We start from the raw sequence: 13,564 nt of genomic DNA, 5'->3' as shown, positions 1-13,564 counted from the left end.
CAAGAAATCGTTGGAAGCTCTTTTTACACGCCAAGAGCCGATTGATGAGGCGGGTGAAACGGGTACCACGGGAACGACTCGCGAACCGGACGCCATCCAATGTCCAACGTTCGAGATTGAGCCACCCTCCAGGAGAGCTTCCTTTGATCCGCCTCGCTCGCCGTTCTTGGAGAACCTGCGCAGCCTGAGTGACACCGATCATGAGGGAACTCATCACAGTCGGTTGGATTCGGGCGGTGATAGCTTTGAGATGATTGACACGACCGACCGAATGCCGGGATCGAGCGTTTCCGGCGATCGCCACTCCTCCATGGACACAAGCTTTGACATCTCGCGCTATCAGTCCACGAGCTACGAGGATCAAAACTCGAGCTTCGAGCTGGTGGAGCTGGACAACTCCCAGCGCGGTGACAAAACGCTCTCCCCGTTCGACATCCGCAAGTCATCGATCGAGCTCGTCGATGCGGAAACGTTCCAGCGCTCCGGCTATCCGGAGGGTCGCAAATCCTCCCTCGAGACGCACTTTGACCTTGCCGACAGCTACCAGCAGCATCAGCAGCACCAGCAGCAGCGCTCCGCCAGCCCCCGATCCGCCTTCTCGCTCATCTCCAACTCGCGGGCACCGACGCGCAAGCAAATCTCCGAGCCGGGCCGCTGCCGGGACTCACTGCCACGATCCGGTGCACCGGCGGGCGCCGGCACCGGCATGAAGACGCACTACTCCGCACCGCACCGTGCCAAATCGCCCCTCTCGAACCAAACCTCGTCCAACTTTAGCTCGCGCGACAGCTACGACTCCATCTTTGAGTCGATGCCACCACCGCCACCACACTACCACACGCACCAGCAGCAGCAGCAGCAGCAGAAGAGCCCGTACTCGTCGTCCGACCCGAAGCAACACTTCCCGCTGCCGCCCCGCAAATCCTCGAACGAGTCGCCCCGCTTCCTCTGCACCGACAAGCGCTGTGCCGCCATCTTTGAGCCGCGCCCGTCGGTCGGATCGATCGGGACGGTCAGTGCGGGCGGCGGCGTCGGTGGCGGCATCGGTGCGGCCTCGGTGACGGGCCGGCTGTCCTCCTGCTACCTGGACACGTCGAGCGGCAGCGAGTTCGAGCCGCCGTCGCCGCGCCGTGCCGCCAGTGCCTCGCCCAAGCACACCTTCACCTTCCGGATCGTGCTGAAGAAGGTGGATAGCTCGCCAGACGCGATCTGCCCGTCGGCCGAGCGGCGCCAGCTGCGCGAAAAGGCCGAAAGCCGCCACAAGCGGCGGGACAGCCGCCGGAAGAAGCTGCTCGAAATCGGGAAGAGCTTCTAAGAAGCAGTAGAAGAAGAAAGGAAACGCGCGCGCGCCGTCGAGATCACACAGAACCAAGCGGGTTGGATCTCGCCTCGCAACGAAGGAATTGGCGTTCTGGCGTTGAACGCTTCGTTTTGTTTGCATTTCGTTTGTGTTTATTGTTGTAGTACGAGCAAAAATGTACGAAGCTCGAGTAGCTGGAACTGCTCGAATAGTTAAGCAGCACAAGTTTCAGTAGTTTAGTTCAAGTTCGTTTCAAAGCATTCAATCAGAGCGCGACATTGTTATGAGTTCTGCATTAACACAGGAGTTAAAGATTCAGTAATTCGGTAATAACTTCTCGAAAGTTTCTAATTACCAGACAAACTAATGATTGGGGATGCCAAATGAAATTTTTGCAAACATTTAATAACACTCTAGCCGTCGTTTTTTGCATGTCTTGACAGTCAAACTCATTCATCATATCAATAATCGATCGTTTTTGCCCCCGTTTGAATATTTGACTAAGTATTTGAAATTCCATAACACCGCAGCATATATGGGGCAAAGTGTGTGGTTCGTTCACTAACCGATTCTGATCGTGGTTCAGATTAAGCATATAACAGGAACGTTTTTAAAACCTCTCCATCTTGCCGGTGCCGGTATCGACGTTTTTGTGGAGAAAGTATCATCTTCCCACAACACATGCACTTCCTACAAACGAAACGTGTTCAAAATAATAATATAAACAAACAGAAAAGGTGAAACAAGTGGACGAGAGTGAAGTAAAAAAAAAAAAGCTATACCGTTACCGTTCCTCCTCAGGTGTACTTGATAATCGTATAGAAAGGAAGCAAAGCAGAGTCATGCAGAGTTGTTGTAGTAACCCCTGTACTCAGTACCCTGTACTGTTTCACTCACTTTCTTTTCCACCTTCGATGGCACAAAATCGTGTTAAAGACCCTTTCTTACTCCTCCCTTCACAAGATACTCACTCACGTTTTCCAAAGTGCAAAACACCTCGAAAATCAAACGCTCGATCTCGCGCCTGCGAGCATCGTTAAATTCAGATGTATATGAAAAGTAGTAGAAATGTTACATTTTTCACTCAAATTCGTAAACTTTATCAAATGTTACCCCGTGTTGCGTGAAGCAGAAGAAGGCTCGTTATTTAGTATCGATCTACACACCACTTTGATGGAAGATTACAACACACGGTTACACACGGTTCACACAGCCTGATGACTGATGATGGCACTCAAATTGCAGCACACATTTACTTTACATGCTCCTTGCAGTGAGAAACGTGACAGAAACTGAGCAGTCGCTCAGAAGACAGAAGCACAAGAGGCAGTGCAGGTATAGGGCCAGCAAAGTACTGAAGGGTTCGGTGGACAGACTGGTTGGTTCGGACGTTCGGTACAACTGGCAGACAGAATAGAGAAGAAAGAAGAACAAGAAACACGCACACTTGAAAACTTTCCGGGATCAAAGCGTCTTCTCTTAGGCACTCAAATCAAACTCACACTCACTCTTTCTCGGGCAAACGGAACGAAGAGCACAAGAGTTGGTTTCGATGTAGCGTTTACAGATAGGGTAGAATATACTGGAGTATACTAGTAGTTCCGGCAACAACTACGGTAGCAACAACAGACAACTTGTGCCGGGCTATATGGGCTGACGCTGTCGATCAGCCGTGTGGCAACAAACTCACCAAACACATCACAACAAACAAACATAAAAACAATCAAACAACAGAGACACTCTGGAGGGGTCCGTCTTAACTGTATACGCGAATGTGTTTCCCATTTGTGTTGGCGCGCTGTAACGCTTTCCCGCATCCTTTCGCAATCCCCCAGCTAGAATAGGTGTAACTCCCAGATGTGACAACATGGTGTGACGGGTTCGTACGGATCGAAAAAAAGATCATGCCGGCGACACTGAAACTGTTATAAGTGTATTTTGTGTGAGTGTTTGTTCATGAATGTCGACTATCTATAATGTCTATGTTGTGAACCAGAAGCGCATTCCAGCATGTCCCGATCTACTAGAGCACGATCACGATCCAGTGTGCCCCAGATGCATGTTACTGGATATTTCCAAAGGATCTCCACTCATATTCTACAACATTCTATCCCTTCTTTCATTGTGTGCCAATTATCCGCTCACTCTTAGGACCCTTATTTCCTTAATGTCCTCAATCCCAAGGGCAGCAAGCCATTCTACAGTTCTCTCAATAAGCCAAAAAATGACGCGATACGGGAATCCACATGGACTCTTATCACAAGACACCCACAGACACTACGGAGGTCCAAGGTCCAGTTACTCATGCAACCTCATCCCGCTACACTTCGCCCACTGCAACACATCAAACTTCTAACACACACTCACACACCTTTTACCCACCCAATCGTATTGTGAGACAGTCAAAGTCAAGGAAATCCATTTGTCTACATCCATTTAATCGGTGTATGTTGATTGACAAAACCAAACAAAAAAAACACACACACAACCAAGCAAAATATACATACATATATATTGATGATGAAAATTCGGACTAGTGTCTCTTGGTAAACTGAAAGAAATGGTAATGAGTTGTACGGTAAGTACAGAGTAGTATCACAAAACATGAACAAAGTCATTTGTAGTAGCACAGATAAATATTAAGGCATACTGGAATGGATCTAGTTATGAAGTACATGTTATCGCTTAATTGTTTGTTTTGCTACTAGCTTTTATGTACAATGGTTTTTAGCTAATGTGGAAGTCATTGATAACAGTAGACCATCAAATACTTAATGAGTAAAGGTGTCAAGGTGCATTGCAGTATGACACAATGTTTTGGCTTCTGTGGTTTGAGCTATCTGTAGGACTGTTTAATGTTTTAACTCAACTTGTATTTGTTACTCTATTTATTGCATACGGCAAAGCTTCTGGACATGATAACTTTACATTTTCGTTTACGTTCTTACAAGCAGATGTAATGTGACGACGCAGCAAAGGTAGTGATACTGATAGCACATCCGGGCTCCTTTCGGTAGGAGGGGTGAGCGGAGTTCCCGCTAGCTAGATATCACCTCTACGACACTAATCGTACCGCAGGCCATTCAATAGACCTTTCCTAGTAATTGACGACTTTGACATGACGACTCAAACAAACGTTTCAGGTCTTACAGAAGTCTTCCAGATAAAGACTTGATTCTTATTAGGACCATAAGCATTGATTTGGGAGTATTTGAAGTCTCGTATTATCAACAACCTATGACCTTGAGCGGATGGAACGAATGGTATCTAACCATATGGAGATAAAATCATAGCAGAATTTGAATCGCATCTCTTCAATTTGTGAAAAACATCATTGCTTTAGGCTTAAGTTCTGATTTTAATCGGACGTTCGTGATAAGATTTGATCCTCATCCGGCCTTGTACTAGACTACTATTCATTAGGCCAACCAATACACCTCAAGATACTCTAAACACATTTTTACCCACTTTATCGTTGCTACGAAAAGATCGCCCTCAAAACTGAAGCTACCCGATCAAAGTTACCAATGGCAACGCGCTAGTGTCGCTTTCGTCTAACGCGTTCTCGCCCGATAGATAACGCTTTTATCGAAAACATTCCCATTACCTCGCGGACCGGAGCAGTGTGAGCGGGTGAGTCTTATCAGCTCGCGTCGAGTGGTAGAACTTCGCACGCAACTGCATTACCACCGCAACCCGCGGCGACCGTATTAAGTCACCATCCTGTCCCGCGTCAGTCGCGGCATGTCACCGGATAGGGGCGGGTGATGTCGTATGCAGATGTTAACCTCATGCTGTTTAAAGCTCGTTCATCATTCTCGAGCCGAAGTATAGAGCACGGCGACGGTGGCGAATGAAACGTGCCCTTGTTCTGAAGCACCTTTTAATAGTCTTTCAACCGAGCCCCTGTTCGGTCGGGGTTTTTGTTACGTTCGTGGCACGTAGCAATACACGCTTATCACAGTGAACGGCACGCTAATCTAGTCCAGTGTCTAGTTTAGGCTTAGCCAGAGCACACCACCATTACGGTAGACCGTTTTGGGTGTCAAAGTTGAAATCCAAACCACATACCGCCCCAAAAAAGCACATAATGTTTCCGTTGCTTACAGCGAAACATTTGTTTTTTGTGCTCGTGCTCTCACTGATTGGCCTCACCTACTGGATAGTGACAGTGGAACGTGACCCGTCCAACGATACGGCAACGCTGGAAGAAGAGCTCCATCTCATACTGAATGCTGCCCGACTCGACGATGGTTCACCGGACCCGGATGGATCGCCCGGTGATATGGGACTGCCGGTGAAACTGCCGGATGTGTTACCGCCGAACGTTCGGGAGCTGGTGCTGAAGGGTTGGAACGAGCAGGGTCTCAATCAGTACGTGTCGGATCTGATCCCGCTGCACCGACGGCTTCCGGATGTGCGTGACGCGTGGTGCCGGGAACAGGAGCAGGAGCGACGGCGACGTAATGTCGGCCCCGGGACATTGCCCCGCTCGGCCATAGTGATCGTGTTCTACAATGAGGCCTGGTCGGTGTTGCTGCGTACCGTACACTCCGTGCTGGATCGAACACCCACCGAGCTTATCGAGGAGATTGTACTCGTGGACGACTGTTCGACAATGAGTCACCTGAAGGGACAGTTGGATGAGTACATTGCGCCGCTCGCGAAGGTACGATTGGTGCGTTCTTCAGAACGGTTGGGTTTGATCAAGGCACGTCTACTTGGAGCGAAGTCAACCACAACCAACATCATCACCTTTCTCGATGCGCACTGTGAGGTCATTGAAGGTGAGTTTGGAATTCATTTCAAACAAAGCTCTCAGTAATGTGACACTCTCTTCCCGTTTTGCAGGCTGGCTCGAGGCACTGATTGCCCACGTTGCGGACGATGAAACGATGATCGCCATACCGGCCATCGATTGGATCCACGAGGACACGCTTGCGCTGAACGCACAGAACTCCGTCAAGTACTACGGGTCGTTCGATTGGGCCTTGAACTTCCAGTGGCGCAGTAGAGAGGAAAGAATAGCAAAGCACACTCCACACAATACGGCTCCAGTGCATCCGGCAGCACCGTACGACACACCCATCATGGCCGGCGGACTGTTCACTATCCATCGCACCTTCTTTCAGCGACTCGGCTGGTACGATGAGGAGATGAAGATATACGGCGGCGAAAACATGGAGCTCTCCTTCAAGGCGTGGATGTGTGGTGGAAAGATCCAGATAGTGGCATGCTCCCGGGTAGCACACATTCAGAAGCGCGGCCATCCCTATCTGCTCGAGATCCCCGGCAGCTTTGGCCTTATCAAGCGTAACTCGGTCCGGCTGGCGGAGGTCTGGATGGATGAGTACGCGGACTATTACTACGAAACGTTCGGAGGTCGTGAGAAGCGCGGTGACTTTGGAGATGTGACGGCTCGGAAAGAATTGCGCGAGCGACTTCAATGTCGACCGTTCCGGTGGTACCTTGAGCACGTCTTTCCCGAACAGTTCGATCCGAGCAAGGCTGTAGCACGGGGTGTGATACAGTTCGGAGGGGAGCTCCCGAACGGCTACCGGTTGTGTCTGGACTGGCCAATGAAGTTGACGCTTGTTGGCTGTCACGGTACCGGGGGGCATCAGCTCTGGTACCTCACCAAACAGGGTCAGGTAACGCGCGAAGATCACTGCCTGGATTATGACGGTAAGGAGCTAGCAATGTTCCGCTGTCACGGTTTGGGTGGCAATCAGCAGTGGAGTTGGGACGCGGACACAAAGCTGCTGAAGAAACTCACCTATGACCGGTGCCTTCAGTGGGACCTCGAACTGTCGCTAGTGGTGTGTGATCCGAACCAGCCCAAGCAAAAGTGGTTGATGCAAAACTACAAGCCAAACAATCTGTGATCTGACGTCAATCGAGAAGTGCCCAAAAGATTTGCGTTTTTGGCGGGATTGCAACGTGTCAAGAAAAGAAACAGAACTACCTCGCACCGAAAAAAAACAAAACAAACACAAGAAAATACTACAAACACTTGCTCTATGCCGACTTTGATTGTCAACTTCCATGCAGGGAAACAGTTGCCGCACTGTTCTCGTATCAGCACAACCCTGCCGAACGCAATCGCCCTGCAACGCAACCCTGCCGGGCACGTACGCTCACATGCTCGGAACAATCTCTCCCGGTGTGCTTATCGAAACAGTGGGTGTTGTTGTGTCTTTTATACCATTATACCGCATCAGGTACGCTGGAACCGCTCAGAACCGTGACAATATACACTTGTACACACTGATAAATTGAACTGATTGATAACGATGTTAGGCACTTCGGGTGTCGTGCGCACGAGCTGCCGCAGTGCCCGAACGGGCATACTTGGGTGCCTAGTTTTGGAGCGTAACTGCCCCAGTACGGTCCGTGGAGTCCCCCGGGGACCGACTGCAACACCATGTACGGAGTAAGTCTTTGCTGAAGAGAATTTTGCAGAATATGTTAAACTCATTACGGTTACTTTTACTTTTAGAAATACTTCTCCACCAAGCGCGATATCTTCTGGGCAGTGGTTGTGTTTTGCTGCATTCTAGCGCTTTATCTCTATCACAATCAGCTGTCGGATCGGCTGGAAACACTGGAAGAGTTTAAGCGAGTACATCAGGCGGAGCAGCGGCGCACTGTGCAGCGTGAGGTCGGCTTTGTCGTGCCAGCGTATCAAGTGGTCCAGTACGATGCACACTACACGCCGGTACCGGACGATGGGTGGATCGAGACACTGCCCGGTGATATGGGCAAGCCGGTGACGCTGCCCGACAACATCACCGAGGAGGTCCATCAGCTGGTGAGGCAAGGGTACGACCAGCAGGGTCTGAACCAGTACGTTAGTGATCTGATACCGGTGAGGCGCCGGTTGCCCGATCTGCGCGATCCCTGGTGTACAGCGGAGCCACGACTACTTCCCGAATTACCGCAGGCGTCCATAGTGATCGTGTTCTTCAACGAAGCTTGGTCGGTGCTGGTACGAACCGTTCATTCCATCCTCGACCGGACGCCGCACGCGCTCATCCGTGAGATCATTCTGGTGGACGATTTTTCCAATCTTGGTAAGAAGCATACTGCGATGTCTCTTTTCCCATTCCCACTGATGAAAACGTCTTCCTAGTGCAGCTCATCTACGTACCCAGCTGGATGAGTATTTTAGCAGCTATCCGCTTGTACGCATCCTGCGAGTGCCTAAACGCCTCGGCCTGATTCGAGCCCGGCTGCACGGTGCCCGGAATGCGTCGTCCGACTTTCTCACCTTCCTCGATGCGCACTGCGAGTGTATGAACGGGTGGCTCGAGGGGCAGCTGGACCCGGTCGTTCGCGATCCGCACACCATCGCACTGCCAACGATCGACTGGATCGATGAGAACAACCTGAAGCTGGTCAGTGACAAGGCGCCCGTGTTTTACGGTGCGATGGGCTGGGGACTGGACTTTGAGTGGCGTGGCCGCTGGGATCGCGTGCACAAGCCGGACAACAAGATGGAACCGTTCAGTACGCCGGTGATGGCCGGTGGACTGTTCACGATCCATCGGAAGTTTTTCGAGTGGCTCGGCTGGTACGACGAGGGCATGGATGTGTACGGGGGCGAGAACATTGAGCTGTCGCTGAAGGCTTGGATGTGTGGTGGCAGATTGCTGACGGTACCGTGCGCCAGAGTAGCTCACATTCAGAAGACGGGACATCCGTATCTTAAGGTTGGTAAATTCTGGCAGCTCCAAAGCACTGTATTATTCTAATGCTTCCTTTTATTGCTTTTTAGAATGTAAAAACCGACGTCGTGCGTGTCAACTCGGTTCGCGTAGCGGAGGTGTGGATGGATGAATACGCCGACGTCCTGTACGGGATGTTCGGAGGACCAGAGTTCCGCGGGAACTTCGGGGACCTTTCCGAGCGCAAACAACTGCGTAAGGATCTACACTGCAAAGACTTCCACTGGTACTTGCAGAACGTATTTCCGGAGATAATGGAAGATCTCGCCAAACGTCCCGGACGGGGAAATTTCGAAAACGACGCTTTGATAGGGTCGGAACCCGCCCTCTGTCTCACGTACGCCGAGCCCAACAATGTCGTCAGTATGACGCCGTGCGCGCAGGGGAATACAGCGCAGCAGTGGATATTCAGCTTGTACGGAGAAATCGGCACCCACAATCACTGTCTGGACTACGACGGGAACATGCTGCTGGTGTACGGTTGCCACAAAGCGCATGGCAATCAGGAGTGGACGTACAATGCTACCACGCTTCAGTTCGAGCACAAGAAGTACAAGGGCAAGTGTCTGGGGCTGGACATGGCATCGAAGAAGGTTCGCATCGATGGATGCAGCTTGTCGGAACAATCTCAACGGTGGCACTATCCTGCCATAGAACATAAGGTGTAGGGGAGTAGTGAGGTTATTTGAGAAGTTTTTGGGTCATTTGTTGATCTCTGTTCTGTTGAAGAGTAATGGACATTAGCTTTACTATTTCTTCGTTTGATGAAGATGTCACTGAAACCATCTGTTCATACGGATGAAGGGATCTACCACACATCACGATCATCTCATCAAGTCACGATAACTACGTTACTCAGTATTCAACTGTACTAATATGCACCGACAAGTACTGAGGGGTCTCTAGCCAGAACAACAGTTGTGTAAACAATTGTGCAACCCCTCAATAAAGCAATTGACGTACAAGCAGCTGGTGCAGCGTTTGTCTGCGGAAAGAAAACAACAACACTACCCTGTTGCATATGCAACGCAGCATTTTTAAACATCGCAAAACCCCACACCATATTGCATAAGCTCATAGGTAGCATCTCTACCGAACCTCACACAACGATACGTACAGGTGCAGGTTCCATTCCAAGCTTTCCGTAGCGCGTCTTATCACCAGCGCTCGGTTATCGGTGTCGCTTCGTTTGTAGTTCGTTCCGCGGTGCCTGTGCGCCGTCTAATACGCGCGCAAAGTACACACTTATCACAACGATTCATTCAACCTGTGCCGCCAAAGAGCGATCGCTCAGTTCACATTCGGCACCGACAGCATGCGGAATGCCGTACCGTTGGGACGTGTGCGTATCGCTGCCGGTTACGGTGGCCAGCGGTGTTGCAGTGTCGTCGCACTGGTGATCGCGACAGTGACGCTGGCACTTACCGTGCTTTACTTTGTGTATGACGTTAACCTTTCGCTTACACCCAGGAGAAACTTGCTGGAACGGGAGCAGTATCACACTAGAGAAGAATCGACCTCACAAAGCAAATCGGTGGACAGTAATCATGGGTTCGAGTTTGTATACACGACGATCGGACTCGATCCCAGGTTGGCCACTCCACCCGGAGATATGGGTCGCCCAGTTACGGTGAACCTTACCAGTGAACAGGTTGCCGCCCTTACACAGCAAGGCATCCAAACGCAAGGCTTCAATCAATACTTTTCCGACTTGATGTCCGTTCGGCGTAGGTTGCCCGAGATTCGTGATCCCTGGTGTGCCAAACCGGGACGCTTTTTAGCGGATCTGCCCGCAACGTCCATTGTGATTTTGTTCTTCAACGAAGCGTGGTCGGTTGTGCTCCGGACGGTACATTCGGTGCTGGATCGATCTCCAGCACATCTAGTCAAGGAGATCGTACTGGTTGACGATTGTTCTACCTTAGGTGAGGACGGATTAAATATCTTCATGCTTTATAAAGTTCAATCTAAATCTTCTCTAATAACCGCTAGCAAGTCTCAAAACCCAACTGGACGAATATTTCCGACCATATCCAAAGGTGCGCATCCTTCGAGCCCCGGAACGGTTGGGATTAATACGGGCACGGATGTTCGGTGCCAAAAACACGACTGCCGATGTTATCACCTTTCTGGATGCACACGTCGAGTGTACGCAAGGTAAGTTGTGTTTGAGTGACCTGAATTAGTAACCTAAACTCACCCGATACTATCCACCAGGATGGCTGGAGGCACTGCTAGATGTTGTGGCACGTAACTCCACCACGATCGCGATCCCATCGATCGATTGGATCGATGAGAAAAGTATGGCGCTTATAGCGAACAAGTCCCTCTCCTACATCGGTGCTTACGATTGGGATCTCAACTTTGGCTGGTGGTACCGCTCGTCTATGAAGAAGAAGTATGCAAACCTTCTCGAACCGTTCGATACGCCTGCCATGGCTGGAGGGTTGTTCGCGATCAATAGGACGTTTTTTGAGCGACTGGGGTGGTACGACGATGGGTTCGACATCTATGGTATCGAGAACATTGAGCTGTCGATGAAGAGTTGGATGTGTGGAGGAAAGATGGTGACGGTTCCCTGCTCGCGGGTAGGCCACATCCAGAAGGTTGGACATCCGTATCTTCACAACGAAAAGAAGGACGTTGTGCGTGCGAACTCGATCCGACTGGCCGAGGTGTGGATGGATGAGTATAAGGCAGTCATTTTCGACATCTACGGCATTCCTCATTACCTGGAGGAGGAGTTCGGCTCAGTGGCATCACGCAAAGCCATCCGGGAGAGTGCAAATTGCAAGCCATTCCGCTACTACCTGGAGAATGCATTCCCCGAGATGCACAATCCGCTCATATCGGGAGCTTTCCGAGGGGAAGTAAAGAGCGTCCTGCTAGGCAACGACACCTGCCTCGAATATAGTTCCGAGTTTCTCGGCATGGCACGGTGTAACGGTGAGCAGACAACACAGTACTGGGCCCACAATTACTACCAGGAGATCAACAGCTACAAGCACTGTTTGGACTACACCGGCGCCAGTCTCGGAGTGTTTGGCTGTCATCGCTCACGTGGCAACCAGGCGTGGCGTGTACTGACCGATACGGGCCAACTCCAAAGCATCAAGCACGACCAATGTCTTGCGGTAAATACGTCTACAAACGTTACGCTTACGATGCAAAAGTGTGATCCAACAAGTGTCGCTCAAAAGTGGTCCGTAACGTTCATCGAGATGGATGTGTCGCCGTTTTCCTGAGCTGTGACCTGCAGCAGTTAATCTCAGTACTCGCTATTCGCTGGTGCTACCTCTGCAATCTACCCCAAATACGGCTAATCAATAGCAGACCCCTTATCACAACGGGGTGATACAATATCTGTACCCTGGCCGTGTATACTTAGCACGTAGATTAGTCAAGGTAAATCCCGAATACCTAGCCACCTTTGTGTTATCTAGTCCGCATACTTCACCGTCAACTATAATTGCCTCGAACAATCAATTCAGAGGGTTGTTTCAGTGTGTTTGGTATGTGTGGCTGTGTGTCTCCCGGACGTTGTTGAATGGTGCTATTGATGGCAATGCTTCCACGAACGGGCATGACTCGTGGCTGGAGCTTATGACAATTATTCGTTTAAGAATAGGGCATTATGTTGTGGCGTGTTTGGTTCTACTCGCAAAAAACTGCAATAAACGAAAAAAATTGGAACGAAACTTTCACATCGCTATCTGTGAAGGACATGTGTTTGCTTTTAATAACAATAACGTGTTTAAAACTGAAACAAATGACGCACGCTAAACAATTAAACGACATTTCCTTTAACAAGATAAGGATGCGTTTTTGCAAATGTTTCCTACCTTTCCAATGCATTTGCAACACCTTACTATCACGCAGCGCAAACCCGCACATTGAAGCAATCCGGTAGCGTACGATCAATTATCTCACCACATAGGATCGTTATCAACGCACGACTGTGATTGCAGCTAAAGTGCCCAGCAAATAGCGCAGGCGATTTATCAGTGCAAAAAAAGGGAAGTAAAACATCAACCTGACAGCTGTCGTGCGATGTGCGATACACAGGCTTGATAAGCGTGTCAACGTTGACATCATCGCTCAGCTGGAGGAGTGTCCTGGCGTCATCAAACAGGCGCTAAGATGGCAATTAATTAATTGCTTCGTCCAACGTTTGAGTTACCCTTGTGGGAGTGAGTAGGGAATACAGCATCACCAACTATCTTATGAGAGATAAGCATTGAATGAAAAAGGGGAGTTTTAAATTGCGTTTAATAAAAAGTACTATAATGCCCACTATTTCCTGTCGTCAAAACAAAACTTCAGTAGTTAGACACCCCTTCAAAGAAGCTCTTTTAAATGAGAAACCAAATCTTGTTGAAACTAGTTTCATTGCTCCACTTCTTGGACAACTGTGAGAATGAAAAGATACCCTTGTTTTACGTGCCCATCGACGGTTGTTTGGAAGTCACTGTACTGGTCCAATCGGACTGTTTCGCTATGCGACCCCGAGTGTCTGAGTGGCTGTGTGTGATATGAG

At 49.8% G+C, this 13,564-nt stretch overlaps 4 protein-coding genes across 4 annotated transcripts in view; all 4 read left to right on the top strand.

Annotated features, from left to right (window-relative positions):
• The window catches only part of LOC120904918 (serine-enriched protein), an 11,655-nt gene extending 7,828 nt beyond the window's left edge, over positions 1-3,827 (top strand). The window contains exon 6 of the mRNA XM_040315416.1: positions 1-3,827. This exon is cut by the window's left edge and continues 1,613 nt beyond it. Within this exon, the coding sequence (XP_040171350.1) occupies positions 1-1,315 (1,315 nt within the window). The 3' untranslated portion in view covers positions 1,316-3,827.
• A 1,107-nt stretch (positions 3,828-4,934) lies between these two features.
• LOC120901582 (putative polypeptide N-acetylgalactosaminyltransferase 9) lies at positions 4,935-7,575 on the top strand. Its single transcript, XM_040309640.1, has 2 exons — positions 4,935-6,087; positions 6,152-7,575. Exons 1-2 carry the CDS (start codon positions 5,391-5,393, stop codon positions 7,183-7,185), a joined length of 1,731 nt encoding a protein of 576 aa, XP_040165574.1. The 5' UTR covers positions 4,935-5,390; the 3' UTR covers positions 7,186-7,575.
• On the top strand, positions 7,271-9,992 carry LOC120901581 (putative polypeptide N-acetylgalactosaminyltransferase 9). Its single transcript, XM_040309639.1, has 4 exons — positions 7,271-7,733; positions 7,800-8,373; positions 8,438-9,012; positions 9,078-9,992. Exons 1-4 carry the CDS (start codon positions 7,725-7,727, stop codon positions 9,693-9,695), a joined length of 1,776 nt encoding a protein of 591 aa, XP_040165573.1. The 5' UTR covers positions 7,271-7,724; the 3' UTR covers positions 9,696-9,992.
• A 105-nt stretch (positions 9,993-10,097) lies between these two features.
• Positions 10,098-13,320, top strand: LOC120901579 (putative polypeptide N-acetylgalactosaminyltransferase 9). Its single transcript, XM_040309638.1, has 3 exons — positions 10,098-10,952; positions 11,020-11,184; positions 11,245-13,320. The coding sequence occupies exons 1-3, from the start codon at positions 10,343-10,345 to the stop codon at positions 12,270-12,272; spliced, it is 1,803 nt and encodes a 600-aa protein (XP_040165572.1). The 5' UTR covers positions 10,098-10,342; the 3' UTR covers positions 12,273-13,320.
• The last annotated feature ends 244 nt before the right edge of the window (positions 13,321-13,564 follow it).

The sequence above is a fragment of the Anopheles arabiensis genome, chromosome 3 (assembly GCF_016920715.1).
Source record: "Anopheles arabiensis isolate DONGOLA chromosome 3, AaraD3, whole genome shotgun sequence".
NCBI classification, from domain to species: Eukaryota; Metazoa; Arthropoda; class Insecta; order Diptera; family Culicidae; genus Anopheles; species Anopheles arabiensis.
Note: the sequence above shows the minus strand (reverse complement) of the source record. Positions and strands in the feature narration are given on the sequence as shown.

Coding starts and splice junctions, on each gene's coding strand:
- LOC120901582 (XM_040309640.1), top strand. CDS start 5,391: ATGTTTCCGTTGCTTACAGCGAAACATTTGTTTTTTGTGCTCGTGCTC. Junction 6,088..6,151: donor GCACTGTGAGGTCATTGAAG/GTGAGTTTGGAA, acceptor CCCGTTTTGCAG/GCTGGCTCGAGGCACTGATT.
- LOC120901581 (XM_040309639.1), top strand. Junction 8,374..8,437: donor GGACGATTTTTCCAATCTTG/GTAAGAAGCATA, acceptor TTCCTAGTGCAG/CTCATCTACGTACCCAGCTG. Junction 9,013..9,077: donor CGGGACATCCGTATCTTAAG/GTTGGTAAATTC, acceptor ATTGCTTTTTAG/AATGTAAAAACCGACGTCGT.
- LOC120901579 (XM_040309638.1), top strand. CDS start 10,343: ATGCGGAATGCCGTACCGTTGGGACGTGTGCGTATCGCTGCCGGTTAC. Junction 10,953..11,019: donor TGACGATTGTTCTACCTTAG/GTGAGGACGGAT, acceptor AATAACCGCTAG/CAAGTCTCAAAACCCAACTG. Junction 11,185..11,244: donor ACACGTCGAGTGTACGCAAG/GTAAGTTGTGTT, acceptor ACTATCCACCAG/GATGGCTGGAGGCACTGCTA.